This window comes from Perognathus longimembris, chromosome 7 (genome assembly GCF_023159225.1).
Source record: "Perognathus longimembris pacificus isolate PPM17 chromosome 7, ASM2315922v1, whole genome shotgun sequence".
NCBI lineage: Eukaryota > Metazoa > Chordata > Mammalia > Rodentia > Heteromyidae > Perognathus > Perognathus longimembris.
This window is the reverse complement of record NC_063167.1, coordinates 27055551-27073921: the sequence shown is the minus strand read 5'-3', so window position 1 is coordinate 27073921 and position 18371 is coordinate 27055551. Positions and strand designations below refer to the sequence as shown.

Here is an 18371-nt window from a genome sequence, read left to right as displayed (position 1 = left end):
TGAGAAAGATCAGTGCAGAGTAATACACCCCCTTGAGCTCATCCTGAACACTCATGGACCCTTAATCTGCTCTGAACCAGAACAACTGTAGTTCATTCACCAGCATATACATTCATTAACCTGTCCAACCCTAGGGCAGTCCCCAAGTGTAGGTGAGGCTAGAATTACTATTACTCATTTTACAGGCTAGGTAGTAGAGGCTAAGTGAGCTGGCACTCCCACAGAATGGATTACAGAGTAGGGAGGAGAGCCTACATCTCTGGACTCGATTGTCCTACAATCCCAGAGCCTGCCTTGCCTCCAAGATACCAACACCCCCTACAGCCAGTGTCAGAAACACAAGCACTCACCAGGTACCTGTGGCTCACACTTGTAATCCTAGCTATACAGGAGGCTGAGATCTGAGGATTGTGGTTTGAAGCCAGCTTGGGAAGAAATGTCCAGGAGACTCTTATTTCCATTCATCCACCAGAAACCAGATGTAGATGTGTGGCATACGTGGTAGAGTACTATCCTTGAACAAAAAAGCTCAGGGACATCATCTAGTTCCTGAGTTCAAACACACACACACACACACACACACACACACACACACACACACACACACACACACACTGTGAGGCGGGTAAGGGCGGAATGGACAGTGCTTGGCCATGGGAGCTAGGGTCTCATCCAGCTTTGACTCTGAGTCCCAGTTGACCAGACTATGGATGATGTGTGATAGTAACTGTCCTCTCTTTCTTGTGTGTGTGTGTGTCTTTGTGTGTGTTTTTGTCTTATAGAAAAGTGTGATTTCTCCTTTTGGGCCATTCGTTGATCTCCCAACGCAGAACTAAAGAGAAGAGGCCAGGACAAAGCCTCCACCAGCATCCAGTGTGACATCTCCCGGGCTGGGCCGAGGGATGACTGGGCCATGGACACAGAGGCCCCCAACCTTCAGCCATTTGCGTAGTACACAGGGGACTCATGGGGGCCACTTGTCACTGCCAAACAACATGATACAATGGCACTACTGACATCCTTCATGCTGTTTTCATGACAGACATCTGGACAGGAAGCACTGTCATGCTTTCTGTCTGTGAAGTTGAGGGCCATGCCTCACTGATTACAAATGGCTTGGGCCCTGATGACCTGTTTTGAATCCACTATCAGCCACTGACACTTGCAAAAAGAAAAAAATCCAAAAGCCGTCTTGGGGTCAGCTTCCACAGCTCTTGACCCATGTGGTCAATGCTGGACAGCTCCTTGGGAAACTCAGATTCTTTGTAAATGCAGCCTGCCCCAGCCCTCCCTAAGTAGCATCTGAAGTTTCTGGGAAGGTCATGGATCCTGAACAAAGTGTCAAGGGTACCAAGAAGGCAGAGGGAAGTCCCCGGAAGCGACTGACCAAAGGAGAGGCCGTTCAGACCAGTGTCTCCTCCAGTGCCCCATATACAGGCAGTGGCACGGCTACCACCCAGGAGAGCACCTCTCAGGAGCTCTTAGCCCCGCAGCCTTTCCCGGGCCCCTCATCTGTCCTTAGGGAAGGCTCTCAGGAGAAAACCAGCCAACAACAAAAGCCCCCGAGGAGACCCTCCATCGAAGCCTCTGTCCACATCTCACAGCTTCCGCAGCACCCCTTGACACCAGCGTTCATGTCACCCGGCAAACCTGAGCATCTCCTAGAGGGGTCTACGTGGCAACTGGTCGACCCCATGAGACCTGGACCTTCAGGTTCCTTTGTGGCCCCTGGGCTCCATCCACAGAGCCAGCTTCTCCCTTCCCATGCTTCCATCCTCCCCCCTGAGGAACTACCTGGCATCCCCAAGGTCTTTGTGCCCCGACCTTCCCAGGTCACCCTGAAGACTACTGAAGAGGCCCACAAGAAGGAGAGGAAACCCCAGAAACCAGGCAAGTACATTTGCCAGTACTGCAGCCGGCCTTGCGCCAAACCCAGCGTGCTACAGAAACACATCCGCTCACACACAGGCGAGAGGCCCTATCCCTGTGGCCCCTGCGGCTTCTCTTTCAAGACCAAGAGCAATCTCTACAAGCACAGGAAGTCTCATGCCCACCGCATCAAAGCGGGCCTGGCCTCAGGTACGGGCAGTGAGCTGTACCCCCCAGGGTTGGAGATGGAGAGAATCCCTGGGGAAGAATTTGAGGAACCCACCGAGGGAGAAAGCACAGACTCTGATGAAGAAACTGCCACCACATCTGGCCCCCCAACAGAGGCCTCCCCCAGACCTAAGCACCCTCTTCTATCCAGCAGCTTGTATAGCTCTGGGAGCCACAGTTCCAGTCACGAACGCTGCTCCCTGTCCCAGTCCAGCACGGCAACATCATTGGAGGACCCCACCCCATTTGTGGAACCCTCGTCCGAGCATCCCCTGAGCCATAAACCCGAGGACACCCACACGATTAAGCAGAAGCTCGCCCTCCGCCTGAGTGAAAGGAAGAAAGTAATCGATGAGCAGGCATTCCTGAGCCCAGGAAGCAAAGGCAGTACTGAATCCGGGTACTTCTCCCGCTCTGAGAGTGCCGAACAACAGGTCAGTCCCCCAAACACCAATGCTAAGTCCTACGCGGAGATCATTTTTGGCAAGTGTGGCAGGATTGGGCAGCGAACCACCATGCTGACAGCCACTTCTACCCAGCCCCTGCTGCCCCTGTCTACAGAAGACAAGCCCAGCCTGGTGCCTTTGTCTGTGCCCCGGACACAGGTGATCGAGCACATTACAAAACTCATCACCATCAACGAGGCCGTGGTGGACACCAGTGAGATCGACAGTGTGAAGCCCAGGAGGAGCTCGCTGACCAGGCGCAGTAGTATGGAGTCCCCCAAGTCCAGTCTCTACCGGGACCCCCTGTCATCCCACAGTGAGAAGACAAAGCCGGAACAATCACTGCTAAGCCTCCAGCACCCACCCAGCACCACTCCCCCTGTGCCTCTGCTTAGAAGCCACTCAATGCCTTCTGCCGCCTGTACCATCAGCACCCCCCATCACACCTTCCGCGGTAGCTACTCCTTTGATGACCACATCACCGATTCCCAGCCCCCAAGCCGCAGCAATCCAGTGTTTACCTCCCATCCCCGGATGCTGAAGCGCCAGCCAGCCATCGAGCTACCTTTGGGAGGTGAGTACAGTTCTGAGGAGCCCGGACCAAGCAGCAAAGATGTGGCGTCCAAGCCCCCCGAGGAACCAGAACCCAAGGAAAGTGAACTGACCAAAAAGACCAAGAAGGGATCAAAGCCAAAAGGAGTGACCTATGAGTGCGCCGTCTGTGGTGCTCGGTACAAGAAGAAGGACAACTATGAAGCCCATAAAAAGTACTACTGCTCAGAGCTCCAGATCACCAAGCCTCTCTCTGCAGGTGCCCGTGCCTCTCCAGAAGCCGAAAAGGGTCCTGCAGAGCATGAGCCATGGTCCCAGATGATGCACTATAAACTGGGGGCCACCCTGGAACTCACCCCGCTGAGGAAGAGAAGGAAAGAGAAGAGCCTTGGGGATGAGGAAGAACCACCTGCGTTTGAGTTGACCAAAAGTCAGTTTAGTGGCCCTGGACCATCTGACCCTTCTCGGAACCTTCCCTTGGAGTCCACCAAGTCACCAGCAGAAACAAGTAAATCACTGGAGGGAACGACAAGCTTCCAGCCAAAGACTCCCAAGCCAGGATCTGGGTCAGAATCAGGGAAGGAAAGGAGAACAACATCCAAAGAAATTTCTGTCATCCAGCATACCAGCTCCTTTGAGAAATCCGACCCTCTCGAGCAGTCCAGTGGCCTCGAAGGTGAAGACAAGCCTCCGGCCCAGTTCTCCACCCCGCCACCTGCCCCACAAGGACGCTCAGCTCATTCCCTGCAGCCTAGGTTGGTCCGTCAGCCTAATATTCAAGTCCCTGAGATCCTGGTGAGTGAGGAGCCTGACCGGCCAGACACAGAGCCCGAGCCTCCCCCAAAGGAACCCGAGAAGACAGAGGAGTTCCAGTGGCCCCAGCGCAGCCAGACGCTCGCCCAGCTCCCTGCCGAGAAGCTGCCCCCCAAGAAGAAAAGGCTGCGCCTGGCAGAGATAGCCCAGTCATCGGGGGAGTCCAGCTTTGAGTCATCTGTACCTCTGTCTCGAAGTCCCAGCCAGGAAAGCAGTATCTCTCTGAGCGGCTCCAGCCGCTCAGCCTCATTTGACAGGGATGACCATGGGAAAGTTGAGGTCCCTGGGCCCTCATCCGAAGTCCGCTCCAAACCCTCGGGCACCCACATGCTGACTGTCCCCAGCCACCACCCGCATGCCCGAGAGATGCGGAGGTCAGCCTCAGAGCAGAGCCCCAACGTGTCCCATTCTACCCAAATGACGGAGTCACGCAGCAAATCTTTTGACTACGGCAGCTTGTCCTTGGCAGGCCCGGCTGCAGCAGCACCAGCTGCTCCCCCAGCCCCAGCAGCCCCACCAGAGAGAAGAAAATGCTTTTTGGTGAGACAGGCTTCTCTGAGCCGGCCTCCAGAAACCGATCCAGAGACCACCCCTAAGGGAAGGCAGGACAGCGAGGAGCCGCAGCCCTCTTCCTCCAAACCTTCGGCCAAAAGCTCAGTGCCCCAGATCTCATTGGCAGCCACCTCGCACAGTGGGCACCAGGGAAGCAAGAGCCAGATGCAGGACAGGCCCCCACTGGGGTCCACCCCACCCTACACTGAAGCCCTACAGGTGTTCCACACCCCTGTCGCCCAGTTGTCCCTGCAGGAGAAGCCATACCTGCCCCCACCTGTCTCCCTCTTCTCCTTTCAGCATCTCTTGCAGCATGAAGCAGGACAGTCTTCAGACTTTATGGCCACCCAGGCCATGTCCGGCCTCCTCTCCTCCCCATACTCCATGCCCCCACTCCCTCCTTCCGTATTTCAAGCCCCGCCACTTCCTCTTCAACCTACCGTCCTGCACCCAAGCCAGCTCCATCTCCCCCAGCTCCTGCCTCACCCTGCCAGTATCCCTTTCCGCCAGCCCCCCTCTTTCCTCCCCATGCCACACCCTGCCTCCTCGGCACTGTCTTCTGGGTTTTACCTGCCGGTGCAATCCCAGTTTGCACTGCAGCTCCCCAGCAATGTGGAAAGCCACCTATCCCCAATCAAAACTAGCCTGGCCCCGCTGGCACCAGGACCTTCCGGCCCCTCCAGCAGCACTGAGTTCAGCAGCGACATCCAGCTGCCTCCTGTGGCTCCTCTGACCAGCTCCCCAGAGCCCCCCTCAGCCCCGCTGCCGCCGCCAGCTCTGCCTGCTTGTGCTGACACCATGGCGTCCCTGGTGGTGCCTGTCCGAATCCAGACCAACACACCATCCTATGGGAGTGCGATGTACACCACTCTTTCTCAGACCTTAGTGACCCAGGCCCCAGGCAGCTCGGTAAGCATGGGTCTCCCCAGGTGTGAGGAACTGCCAGCTGCAGGGACAGCCGTGTGTGGAGCCAATGTGTATGACACCAGGCTTGGATCCTCTGGGCTAAGTGAAGAGCAAAGCAGAAGTTTCCAGACTCCGTACCTGAGAGTGCCTGCAGCATTCCCTGAAAGGAAAGGCACCTCCTTATCCTCTGAGGGGGTCTCGAGCCCAGAGGGAAGCTCATCAACAGCTGGGGGAAGCAAGCGTGTCCTCTCCCCAGCCGGCAGCCTTGAGCTCACCATGGAAACCCAGCAGCAGAAAAGGGTAAAGGAGGAGGAGGCTTCCAAGGTCCATGAGAAACTGGAGCTGGTGAAACCATGCAGTGTGGTGCTGACCAGCACTGAGGATGGCAAGAGGACAGAGAAATCCCACCAAGGCAGCCAGGGCCGGGGCAGGAGGGAGCCAGAGAACTTGTCCAGCCTATCCTCTGATCCAGCAGATCCAGAGGAAGTTCCTCCTCTCTCTCACCATCCCACATTGCCTCACGGGACAGCCTCAAGCTCCGAAGCTTTGAAAGACTATGCCCAGCCATCTGGCAAGCCTCACCGAAGAGGGCTTTGCCCACTAAGCGTGAAGAAAGAAGATTCCAAGGAACAGCCTGACCTCCCTCCCCTGGCACCTCCCAGCTCTCTGTCTCTATCAGAAACATCCCCTAGAACAGCCAAGTCACAAGAAGGTACGGACTCAAAGAAGGTACTTCAGTTCCCCAGCCTCCACACGACCACTAATGTCAGTTGGTGCTATCTAAACTATATTAAGCCAAATCACATCCAGCATGCAGATAGGAGGTCCTCTGTTTACGCTGGTTGGTGCATAAGTTTGTACAACCCCAACCTTCCGGGGGTTTCCACTAAAGCTGCTTTGTCCCTCCTGAGGTCTAAGCAGAAGGTGAGCAAAGAGACATACACCATGGCCACAGCTGCACATCCCGAGTCAGGAAGGCTCGTGCCATCCAGCTCCCGCAAGCCACGCATGACAGAGGTGAGTTCAGCTTTGTTCTCGTCACTGAGTGCCAAGGCCCTTGATGGGCTTTTAAGGCCACAGGGTCTTCAGGTTACATTTGTTGAACTAGAACCAGCTGAGGAGGACAATTTTTTTCCCTGACAACTGTGACTGGTGGTCTTACAAGGAAACATGTTTTTTATTTTTGTTTTTGTTTTTTAGTTTCTTTATCAGTGGGTCCTTTGATTTTTGGAATAGATAACATTGCAATTTTGACCAATGCAGTGATGGTTTACAATGCCACTTTCATAAAATGAGCTAAAATCTCCAAACATGTCCACATCTCCTTCCAAAATACTTTAATTTAACTTCAGGGTCAACAAATGGAGGCCTTTGTACAGTTGTGGTTACTCTAGCCTCTGCTGTATAACTCCAGTCCCAGAGCCCTCATCACCTCTTGGTTCAACCCAACCCATCTTTGAACAATGCCTTAAGAAAATTCTGTTACACAGAGCTGGCAGTTGTCATTATGCGGCTTCCTTTCTTTGGTAGTTGTTCTGAAAACATCCTTTAGTTAATCTTAGCACTTCAAGGCTTTTCCTAACCATCTTCTTGTAAGCCCAGGCCATCCTAGCACATTTGAGTTTGATTTTAATACTTTTTATGTGTCTAAGCCCCAGGGAAACCCAAGTTTCTGAGTCCACTTTGCTTCCACACGTTCCTTCTTTTGTTTTTTCTCCTTGCTCATTTTGACAACTGCAGAACCAAGGAAATTATAAATAAGCATTCTGGCCATGGCTTAAATTCCACTAGCTCACCTACTATCTGTGTGACCTGGAACATTATTTCACCTCTGTGCTGTTGTTTCTTCACTTTATAACAGGGATGACAGCTGGGTACTGATGGCTCACACCTGTAATCCTAGCTACTCAGGAGGCTGAGATCTGAGGATTATGGTTCAAAGCCAGTTCAGGCATGAAAGCCAAAAAAGCCAAAAGTGGGACTGTGGCTCAAGTGGTAGAGAGAGAAAAAATGGTCAGGGATAGTGCCTAGGCCCTAAGTTCAAGTCCCAAGACACACACACACACACACACACACACACACACACACACACACGGATAAAAATAATACTTATTGCACAGGACTGTGGTGGATAATTAAATGAGTTAAAATATACAAAATGTGCATAAAACAGTAGATAGCCCACTGATATCTAGTAAATGTTTTTACCTATATGAATTCAGATTACCATTAAAAGCTAAAATGAAACTAGACACTGGTGGTTCACTCCTGTAATCCTAGCTTCTCAAGGGATAGAAATCTGAGGATGAGGATGTTGGTTTGAAAGCCAGGCTAATTGATCAAGAAAGTCCATGAGATTCTTATCTCCAAAAAGCTGGAAGTGGATCTGTGACCCAAGTGGTAGAGCATCTCTTGAACAAAAAAAGGCCAAAGGACAATACATAGACCCTGAGTTCAAGTTCAAGTCCCAGTACCAGCACACACACATGCACATGTGCGCACGCACACACACACACAGTCACTCAAGCACAGAGCTAAAGTGGATCCCAGGTCCCCTACTCAGTGCTAACACAGTTTCTTGGTAATGTGGATAGGACCACTGAAACCAACATCCTCCAGCTTGGTTCAGGCATCACCACAGCTTATAAGGGAGAAGCTACCATCAGTCTGATAGACCCCCTGGTCCCTTGTGGCTCACAGGCCATATAGGGAATAGATACCATGTGCCTGGAAATCCATAGGTGCCTTTCTGCCAAAGCCACAGTGTAGATTTGTGCTAGAACTCAGATTCCCTGATTGCCAGCCAACTGCTTTTTGCCAGCGCTCAGCATGGCACCTATGCTCCCTACACTTGTGGTGGGTTCAAAGGACATGGTCATGGAATAGTAGAAAATATAGGGAAAGCACATGGTCAATGCCTGCCATCCTTGTAGAGCCAGATCTCACTGAGGCTCACTACTTTGCCAAGAGAATGTGTTCCCACAGAGCAGCCGCCCAAACCTTGCACAGCTTCTGTGGGCCATGGTCAGAGTTAGCTTGCTCCTGGTCGTTGGTCCTAGTTCAGGAGGGTCAGGATCCTGGAAATGCTGTACTCTGCTCCCAGCTCTGTCCTTAACCAGCAGTATGGCTTTGGCTTTCTGATCTATTCATTACAATTGTACCAGTTAATCCCAAAGACAGAGTATAGTCTTTATTTGTTCAGTATACTTTAGGCCTCTTCCATGAGGTGGACCTGTTTTGGGTGCTGAGGTGATTGAGGAGAACAGGATAAGGACCTGTTCCTAGGAGCTCCCAGATTCGTACAAACAACAAAGAGAAAAGCAGCTCCCATAAGAACATTCACTGAGAGTCACGGACGGAGGGGAAGCCATACCTCAGTGGGTCAGGTCTTTGATTCTATTGAGTACTTGGCACTGCTCCAGCAGGAAGAGGTAGGATCAGGGAGTCTCTGTGCATGTGTTGAATGCCATGCAAGACTGTATTGGGGCAATCCCCACCCAGAGTACAGATTTAACCAGCAGTGATTTGTTATCCCTGCGGTGGGCAGGTGCACCTCCCGTCACTGGTTTCCCCGGAAGGCCAGAAAGACGTAGCTAGAGCGGAGAAAGAAGAGGAGAAGCGAGGGAAGCCAGAAGAGGATGCTCCTGCCTCCAAGAGAGGGGAGCCGGCGAGGATCAAAATCTTCGAAGGAGGGTAAGACACACACTTGGATTTCAGTTTGCTTAGTGCATCAAATCAGAGGACTGTGCTGCCCACACGGCAGTGCCCCCGGGCACCCATGGTTCCTGTGGTGCTTCTCTGCATTGTGGGACTCAGAGGTCACCCATTTGAGAACATTCCTGGGGGGAGTGAGGGTCCTTACAGAGATGTGTGATGCTGGGTGTTTGCTGAGCATCTGAGAGTCCAGGCCCTTCTCCATCCTTGAATCCTCTGCTCCTGGCCAGTTTCTCACCCCTGCCCTGAGGGAAGGGGAGTTGGTGAGCCTTCTAGCTGCCATCTGGACTACCATTTCCTTTGGAGTGTTTCTCAGAAGTCACTTCTGTCTGCTGAGGTCCTCCCCACCTGCCCAGTTTTCCATGGGTACTCAGGTCCTGCCCACGAGGCTGCCACCCTTTCTGACTGGCCAGGCTTGAGGCTCACTGATTGCAGCCCTTGGTTATTAGCCTTCTGTGCTCACCTTTGGAAACCTGATGAGCCTTGTGTGTCAGAATTAGCCACTCTGGGGACCTTCTGGGCTCTAGAAGTGCACCTTACGTTAGATGTGCTTTGTGGAAGTTCCTCGTGCCAGCTGTGTTCTGTGTGGCCACGTGTTTGCTCCCAGGGTGTGGTGTCTGTGAGGAGGTGCCACAGTGTCTGTCTCGGGGTCTTGTCTCTGTGTCCCTGTGGTGATCAAGGTGATTGGTCCCAGTCCTACGTGTTCTGGAGGGACAACAGCGTGGAGGAAAACCAATCTCCAAACCTTGGCCAACATGAGCTGTCACTGGGAGCCTGTGATGCTCCAGCACCCATGACTTACAGGAGATCACAACGACAGGTGCCTCCAGTGACAGGCACAGAAGCCCTCCAGAAAGTTGGAAAAGAAGAAAACAGAGACTGTTACACTCCCCAAGATCCTCAGTTGGCATCTTCTGGTGTCACTAGCCAGAGGGTCTCTCAGGAGGTGGGGGGGACTGGTTATTCCAGCGATGGGCACAGGGTCAAGGGGAACAAATATCTCTGAAGCATACTACTCCAATACTAGTCCTGGTTCCATGGAGGAACATGGAACCAAAGGTGTTTCCAAATGCCGACCCTCTCTACTTGGGGACTGTGGTTCTCTGCTCCTGCCATTAGGCTAGAGCGCCCTCTTGTGTCTCTGCATTCTCCTACCACTGAGCCCTTAGGATCCCGGGATCTGTGCACAGGTCGCAAGAGAGGTGGTCCTGTGGGGCTCTTGAGAGGGCACATTGTGATGTTTGCAGGCCAGGAGTAGATGACATTTGTGCCAGTGGCCTTCCAAGTAGAGGCCCAGTTCCCAAGACCCCCAGCTTTCCATGTTCTTGAGGAAGGCTGAGCCTCTGGACAAGGAGCTAGCAGGGTCCTCTCTTCAGCTTCCTGCCACACAGGGTAAGAAGTGACACTACCATCTATCACTCTCCTTGCAGCCTGAACAGTGTCCCCATCCTCCATGTCCCACTCAAGTTGTCACAAGTCCCACCTGATACTCAGAGTCTCTTTCTAAAAGAGGCCCATCACCTCTGCCACCAAGCAGTGGTCCCAACCATCCCGGTCCAACCACCGCCATCCCCTGCCTCTCCAATTCTGTGTTCTTCTCTGTGAAGGGGACAGTAGCACGCCCATGGTTTGGAGGCCCCCAGGAGGCTTGTGGGAAGGATAAGGTTCACAGGAACTGAGCACATGGATGGACGTGGAGGGTCCAGCCCCAGTGTGCCCCATTTCTTAACTCCACCTCACTCTTCTGTCTGTTGTGGGAAATGCCATCCTCACTCTTACAGCTTGGGTTTTATGAGGCTGATATCACCCTCGGGAATATTTTCAAGTGTGAGGGAGAACAGAACACATTCCTGGAGGCTCATAAATGGGGCCAGGGATGCAGACCATCTGTTTGACCAACCTACAAGGCACTAATGGAATCCCATCTCAGAACAACCCAGAAGGTATCCTTGGGACCTCCATTGGTATCACACTGGAATAGTGCTTAGCTTGGGTTCTTCTTCAATTTCTTTCTTTCCTTTTTTTTTTTAAAGTACAATGAGCATCTATTTCTCACTCCATTACCTGTTAAAGAAAGGTTGGTGAAAGGAGGTCTGTTCACTGAGTTCACCAAGGGATCGAGGCCAACGGAGGCCCCAAACGGAGGAAACAAAGAGTGGTCTATTGTGTGCTGGTTTACGTTTCCCCTTCTGGGAGGTTAGGGTCTTTGTTCCTGTCCATTTGGCCAGAGAAAGTCACATGGCCTTGCCAAGGCACTGGAAGTGAGGTCACACAATTCCACCTGTGCTTGAAAGAACCTGAAACATTAAGTAGCCAGTGCTGGTGATAACACCAATCTATTTGTCATGGGTCTGTGACTGGTTCATTTTCCATAGATGTTCCTAAACGTGTCCACATTGCTGTATAAAAATCCAGTCATGAGGATGAGCTAATAAGCCAGGCAAGAAAGAGCAGATGCTGTGTGTTCAGTATCCTCGAGTTGTTCCATTGCTAGCCAGGCTCTTCTTACTCTTTCTTGACCTCCTAGCAGTGGATCCATGAGTCAGTCCTTCCTGGACTGATTAGTCAATGCCTTAAGGGTGCTCTGGGCTGGAAGATCCATATGGGGGCAAACTGTCATCCAGTCCTTAAAGTGTTTGGGGATCCAACCACAGTGACAACCCAAGGCCCTGTGCTAAAGATGGGGGCAGTGGGTGTTGAGGAGCTCATGGAGAGAAGGCTGCCTGGGGGCTGGGCCAGCTAGAAAGGTGGGGATCCAGGCCTGGCAGGGTGGGAAGAGCCAACAGCTGGGTAGTAACAGAGCCCACTCAGCAGTCTGCAAGTGATGGACGCCGACATGGCTGGCCAGTGGGACTCATTTCTTCTTTATCCTCAGTGTCTCCCTTGCCAAACATCTACTACCTTGCCTGAAAACCTCAGGGCTGAGCCCACACTTCTGAATTGTAGATCCTTTCTTTATATACCTCCTGCCCTCTTTGCCTGGGAGAGCCACAACTCCTTGAATTCAGCCTGGGCCAGCCAAACGCTCCACCTCCCACCCACATCTCCATCCACAGTCAAACTTCTGGAGACACATCTGACCCTCTCATTCAGTTTCACCTTAAACTCCTCTCTTCCTCTTCCAATTAGTCCCTAAATTCTTTTCTTTTTTTCGGTATTGGAATTTGAACTCAGAGCCTCCTACTTGCTAGGTGAGCACTCTATTACTTGAGCCACACCACATCCTTTTGCTTTTCATTTGTTTTTTTGTTTTTCCTTTTCAGATAGGGTCTCATCACCTTTGTCTAAGGTGACCTTGAATCACAATTTTCCACTTCCCAAATAGCTGGGGCCATGAACATGTCCCACCATTCCCAGCTTCAGTTTGCCCCCACGTTCTGGTGTCTACACAAAATGGCCAAGGGCTTTGTGTGGTTCCTTTTCTCCCTCTCCCACTGCTCATGCTAGCCTTTCTACCAGCAGCCATTGTTGGTATCCTTGGGCACCATTCAATGTAGTTTTGCCTATGCTGTGCCTGTGTTCCAGAGCTTTCTGTGGCTGTATTACCCCTGGCCCCACCATTCAGCATGTTCCTTGTACTTCATCTCTACTGTCTACCTGGTTCTGATCCATCTGGTCTTCACAGACTGGTGCTACCCAACTCTGGCAATCCTCTCCACATACCATAGTTATGTTACCTCTGTCCTCACACTAATATTAAAACTCCATCTGTCTCCCTCAAGTCCCTTCTTGATTTGTTCCTGGGGTGATGTGTTGTTCACACTATGCGTCAGCCCCTAGTTAGTTGTCCTGGTTTCCTAGTATAGGGTCCTCTCTCTCTCTTTCTCTCTCTGTCTCTCTCTGTCTCTCTGCCTCTGTCTCTCTGTCTCTGTCTCTCTCTGTCTCTCTCTCTCTCTCTGCATTGCCTGTCACTTTCATACCTGAACAAAGCCTGTGTTGTCCCTTTCTGGGAGTGGCATGGGGAATGTCCTGGCCCTCGCCCAGCCTGGTCATATAGAAAGACTCTTCTGAGAAGCAGTGATTTCACACATATAAAGTTACATTGTTCATGGAAGATGATGAGTGTCCTGACGTTGTCCTGACTCAACTTCTTTTGCTACAAGGAGAGCTGGGAGCCTAGCCCAGCAAGCCAATCTAAAAGAGGAAGTACCTGGAATTGATACGAATTACCTGACTACCAGCAGTGGCAGCCATGGTGAGCCATTGGCCCTGGGGTCTGAAGGGAGTGATAAACTCACCTAGTGAGCTGCAGGAAGGCCAGGGCCAGCTGGGGTGGGGCTCTCTGGAAGCAGATCATGATGGGTGGCTTGGGTTTGGGGAGAGCGGCAGCTGGTGTGGGCTTGGAGCTGGTGTGTTAGGCAGTGAAGTGTCAGCTGGCCCAGAAGCTTTGTGGAGAAAGCTCGAGCGTGCTCCCATGGGACCGCCTGGGTCCCATCCCTTACAACACACCCACACCTTGCTACATTCAAATGAGCATTCCCAAAGTTAAGTTTCCACCTTGCAAACACTCCTTTGACCATGGGGTGTTGGTCACAGACCCTGTTGCTCCCTCTCTGTGCCTTCCGGTGCCTGCCTGGGGGTCCAGCTCCTCCCTGACCTGAGCTTACTGCCCTACCCCTGTGCCCCGTGGTCTAGCCATTGGTCTCTTCCATCTGTGTGAGATGTGCTGCTGCCTCAGGGACTTCATAATTGCTCTGCCCTCTGCCTTGAGAGCTTTTATTCCAAAGTTGCTCCTTCACCCTTTTAAGCCGCCCGTCAGTCACAAATCCCCAGACCAACCACTATGAACTTACACCTTCCTCTGGTGTTTGTGACCCCCCCACTTCCCTTGCTTCATTTTCTCCATCCATTTATTCCTGTTTGTGTCTCCTTTACTTCAACTGGTGAAGCTAAGAGCAAGAAGGTGGGAATCAAGGGCGGCTAGCACACTTCTGGCTCAGGTGGAGAGGGCAGGAGAGGAGCATGGGAAACAAGCTGGGGGATGGGAGAACGGAGTGTGGTGGGCCTCTACCTTTCAGGGGCCAGAAATCCAAGTGAGGATGTTCAATGGGCTGTCTTATGATTAGTATATACGTGAGGCTGGCCCTCGGGAATAAGAGATGGGACTCTGGAACTAGATGGTGTCACCTGGGGTGATGGAGAAGAAAAGAAAGCAAAGGGCATCCAGGACTGAGATCAGGTGCACCAGCATTTAAAGGGCAGGTAGAGACACCACTGCAAGGAGTTTTAAAAGGGACCAGGAGAACACCTAGCCAAGTGTAAAATCCTAGAAACCAAGGGCAGCGTGTACAATGTGGGGATAAAGCTGGGCTGTCAGTTGCCTGAGGGCCCTGGGCCATGGGAACAAATGTCTGTTGGATAGAGCAGACCTGGGGTTGCTGATGGCCTGGATGGGAGTGGTTTCCATAGTGATGGACTCCTTCTAGCCTAGGCTGAAGAGCAGTTGAAGCAGCATGTGTACCCTGTCCTAAGAGGCCGGCTGTGGAGGGAAGCAGTGAAGATGGGGAGGGGCTGCGTGGAGAGAGTCAGGCTGGCCAGCTTGAGTTTGAACTGAGAGGCCCACAGCATGTGTGTGAGCCTGACAGCCAGGGGCAGGCAGGGATGCTAGGAAGAGGAGGCAAGTGTAGAAACTGTGAGGACTGGTCCAACACATGAGTGAGAAGGGGTAGCAACAGACAGGATGGAAGGTGTTGGAAGAAGTGCTCCCTTGATTGGGGGTCTTAGATGGGGAGTGGAAGGGCTCCCAGCTCCAGCCCAGGGTACCCTCCTCATCCTGGACCATCTCTGTGAGCTCAAGGTCTTCACTACAGTGCAGATGTGAATAGCTAGATTAAAAGCAAGAAGGACATTTCTTTTCCAGAAAATGGAAATAGATGCTTGGAAAAGTTATTCCTTTACAAAGATGATCCTCAAATGAAAATATCAAGACGTTAGTGTAGTTAGGTTGGTTCTGAGACCTTTCTTCTGGGTCCTCAAAGGCCTTCCCAGAGGATATACACTCCAGCCATTAACACGGTTTGGTAGTGCACACCTGTCATGCCAGCAATCATGAGACTGAGGAGGATAAGTGTAAAGCCAGCCTGAGCTATAAAGTAAGATTTGGTCTTGAATAAAAATATGAGAAAGAAAGCTATTTCCCTACGAATTCCAAATTATAGGTAGAAAAAGGAAATGTGAGCAAAATGGAAAAGAAGTAAGGAAGGAAGAAGGAGGGAAGGAAGGGAGAGAGAATGAGAAAAAGAAAGAAAACACTGGTTGCTAGATAGAGGCCTGATGGGAAAGTCCTCCCAGCATCCAGTTCATATGTAAAGGAGAGTCCATTTTCTTTTCACTCTGATGCTGGGTCAGGTGTGGGGCAGTTGGTGTGGCCTTGTGCCTGCTGCTCTAGGAAGCCCCAGCGTCCAGTAGCTGGACACACGACACTGTCCCCTGAGCTCCTCTGTTCTGGGAAGGAGACAAAACTCTCTCTTTCTAAGTCAGAACTAAGCTTCAACCGCTTATGTTATTAAACTGACCATTTGTAAGTGATCTAAGGATTCTAGAAGTAGGAAATGGTCTTGAGTTTACGTCCTGATTTCCACAGAGGCCATCTTTTAAGGATGGGTTTCCAGAGGGGGTATGAGAGGTTAAGAAAAAAAAAGTGGGCACTTATTGTGGGACATGCAGAGTTCTAGGCTGGAAGTCAAGGTGTCACTACACTGCTCCATTGCCCTTGAAACAACTCAGGAAGAGTTTCAGTCCACCCTGGGGACTGTTCATCCTTAGATATGAAACTGCACAGAGATCTCAAATTTCACCAGCTGGTGAAATTTGCCAGCTGGTGACCACGGCTGAAGGTTTTCGTGAATAATTTCTCTGATTATTTCCCCTTCTCTGTCTTTGTCTCTTCTCTTTGAAGCTCTTGAGCTTCAGGAGGTTGGTCCTCCTAGCTTGTTCTCTTCATTTGTATACAGATCTGCCAAATTTTCTATAACTTGGCATTTTTGCCACATTCTGGGTACTGTTTTACTATGCCTTCCAACTGCTCTATTGAGGTTTTCATTTCTTCTTTTTCCATTTTTAGTTTTCAAGAGCTCTTTCCCTGTCCAAGAAAACAAAAATGTTCTCTCTCGCTCGCTCGCTCGCTCACTCGCTCTCTCTTTCTCTTGTTCTTTCTTTCTTTCTCTCTTTCTTTTGTAGTACTGGAATTTGAACTCAAAGCCTCATGTTGGTTAAGCAAGTGCTATACCACTAAGCCAAATGTTTCTTTTACTAGCATCCTGTTCTTGTTTATTAAAATCTAGTTGTTCTCAGCCTTCTTGCTTCGCAGGTATCAGGCTGTGCTACTACCCCCCCCAAGCTCCCAGACTCAAAGGACACACAGGGAACAGCCAATCATCTGGAAAGCCAGAGTCAGTTCTAATCCCCTCTCAGTACTTATTAGCACACAAGAAATGCTTGGTAAAAGAAGCCCTTCCCTCCCACTTGCTTGTTTCTTCCTTCCTCGTCCTGCCTTCCTTCCCTCCCTCCCTCGCTCACTCCCTCCCTCCACCGGCCTGGTCTGGTCTGATTTTCCAGGCTTGGCGGTCTTTCTACACAGCATGGAGCTTCTGGAGGCCAGAGCCCAGGCCTGTGTTTGATGGCCCTGTAGGCACCGCCCACCAGCTGGGAGAGAAAATTCTGCTCCAGTTCTGTAGCCATGTTGAGCGACAATATAAACAAACAAGAAAAATGACAAGTGGATTGTTGGACAGATGGAGTGTCTGGCAGGAGGGTTAGCATGGGTCCCCTAGATTTTCTTAGCCTCAATCACAGGAAACATTTACCTTTCCCATTACTGGGCCTTGTGTGAAATTAGGTCTTCTCCAGGGAGGGAGGCTTGTGCTGTGGGCTGTGGAGTTGAGGCCTCTCAGCTGGCCTTGTCCTCAGTCATGGTCTCAGTTTCCCTGAGTTTGTAATTAGAAAGATGTAGAAGAAGGGCTTGGGCTCTGGAGTCTGGGGACCAGGGTTTGAGTCCTGCATGCTGTCACTGGCCCTCTGGTCTTCGGCTCTGTATGCCTCAGTTTTCTCAGGGAGCCATGAGCAATAGCTATGTGGTTTGAATTAAACCACTTCCAGGAACCACAATGTGACATGTGCAACCTTTCCAGCTGAGAACCACAGAGTTCGGCACTGAATACTGACAGGTGCTCAGTGAGACCCTGCTGGAATGGCCATTTCCATCTCTGGTCTCCCTGAGTAGTTGGCCTTCTGCAGAGGTCAGAGAATCCAGCAGGAGTTCCTCTGTGGGTGTTCCTTCCTGGGCAGGAGCCTTTGGCAGTGCACCTAGCCTGAGATGAGACACCTTGCTACTGTAGGTGTCCTTTCAGAGACCAGCGTTAGATATTGGCTGGCCTGAGCACACACAGCCAAAGGGAAGAGGAAGGCAAAGGGGAGCCTGGCCCCAAAGGCTTAAGAAAATGAGGAAGAAGTGGATCTCTCTCCAGGGTTGGAGTCTCTTAGAGGAGGACCCCCAGCAGGAGATATGATGGAAGATGAACTTCCTTGAAGCAGCACAAGGTAGAGGCTAGCCCAAGTTGTTAGGAAGGGAGACCTGTCTCGGGTGACTATCCAGGCACAGGTGGCGGGGGCCTCCTACAGCAGCAGGTGTGGGGCCACACTGCAGCCCATGAAACCCGGCAGAGCCTGTGGGATGAAACGGACATCCTTCAAATGTGAACCGGATGCAGGGCGGTTTTCCCCTCTGGCCCTCCTGCCTGCCAACCAGTATGTCTACTATTCCATTTTGCTTGTCATGTCTCCTTTGTCTGCTTTCCATCCATGACTTGGGTTTCCCAGGGAAGAAATAGTCAGCTTTCTCTCTCTCTCTCTCTCTCTCTCTCTCTCTCTCTCTCTCTCTCTCTCTCTCTCTCTCTCTCTCTCGTTCTTTTCTTCTCTTTTTTTTAGACAAGATCTCACAATATAGCTCAAACTGGCCTCGAATTTGTGGTCACCCCCGACCTCATGAGTGCTGGGGTGACAACCATGTACCACTGTGTTCAGCTAATGGCTGGCTTGTGTGTTCCCTGGGAGATCCTCTTAGGAATCAGAAGAAAGGTTGCAGGCCCAGCCTAACTACACTAATATCCTGATGTTTCTATGTTGAAGGTCATCTTTACAAAGCTCCGACTTAGCTGTAGGAGACACGCACGGAGGAATTCAGGCTATGGACCATTGTTCACAGGCAGTGCAGGAGAAAAGGATCTATTTGCAGGCCACTTTCAGCCTTAACTATATTTTGTGATTCTTTCAGAACAGAAATTTAAAAGGAGA

At 51.3% G+C, this 18371-nt stretch overlaps 1 protein-coding gene across 2 annotated transcripts in view; it reads left to right on the top strand.

Annotated features, from left to right (window-relative positions):
- Hivep3 (HIVEP zinc finger 3) overlaps positions 1 to 18371 on the top strand; it is a 376984-nt gene that overhangs the window by 334601 nt on the left and 24012 nt on the right. For both annotated transcript variants that reach the window (XM_048351026.1, XM_048351025.1), the window contains exons 4-5: positions 783 to 6383; positions 8914 to 9059. In XM_048351026.1, the coding sequence (XP_048206983.1) occupies positions 1323 to 6383; positions 8914 to 9059 (5207 nt within the window). In that variant the 5' untranslated portion in view covers positions 783 to 1322. The remainder of the gene's footprint in view (positions 1 to 782; positions 6384 to 8913; positions 9060 to 18371) is intronic.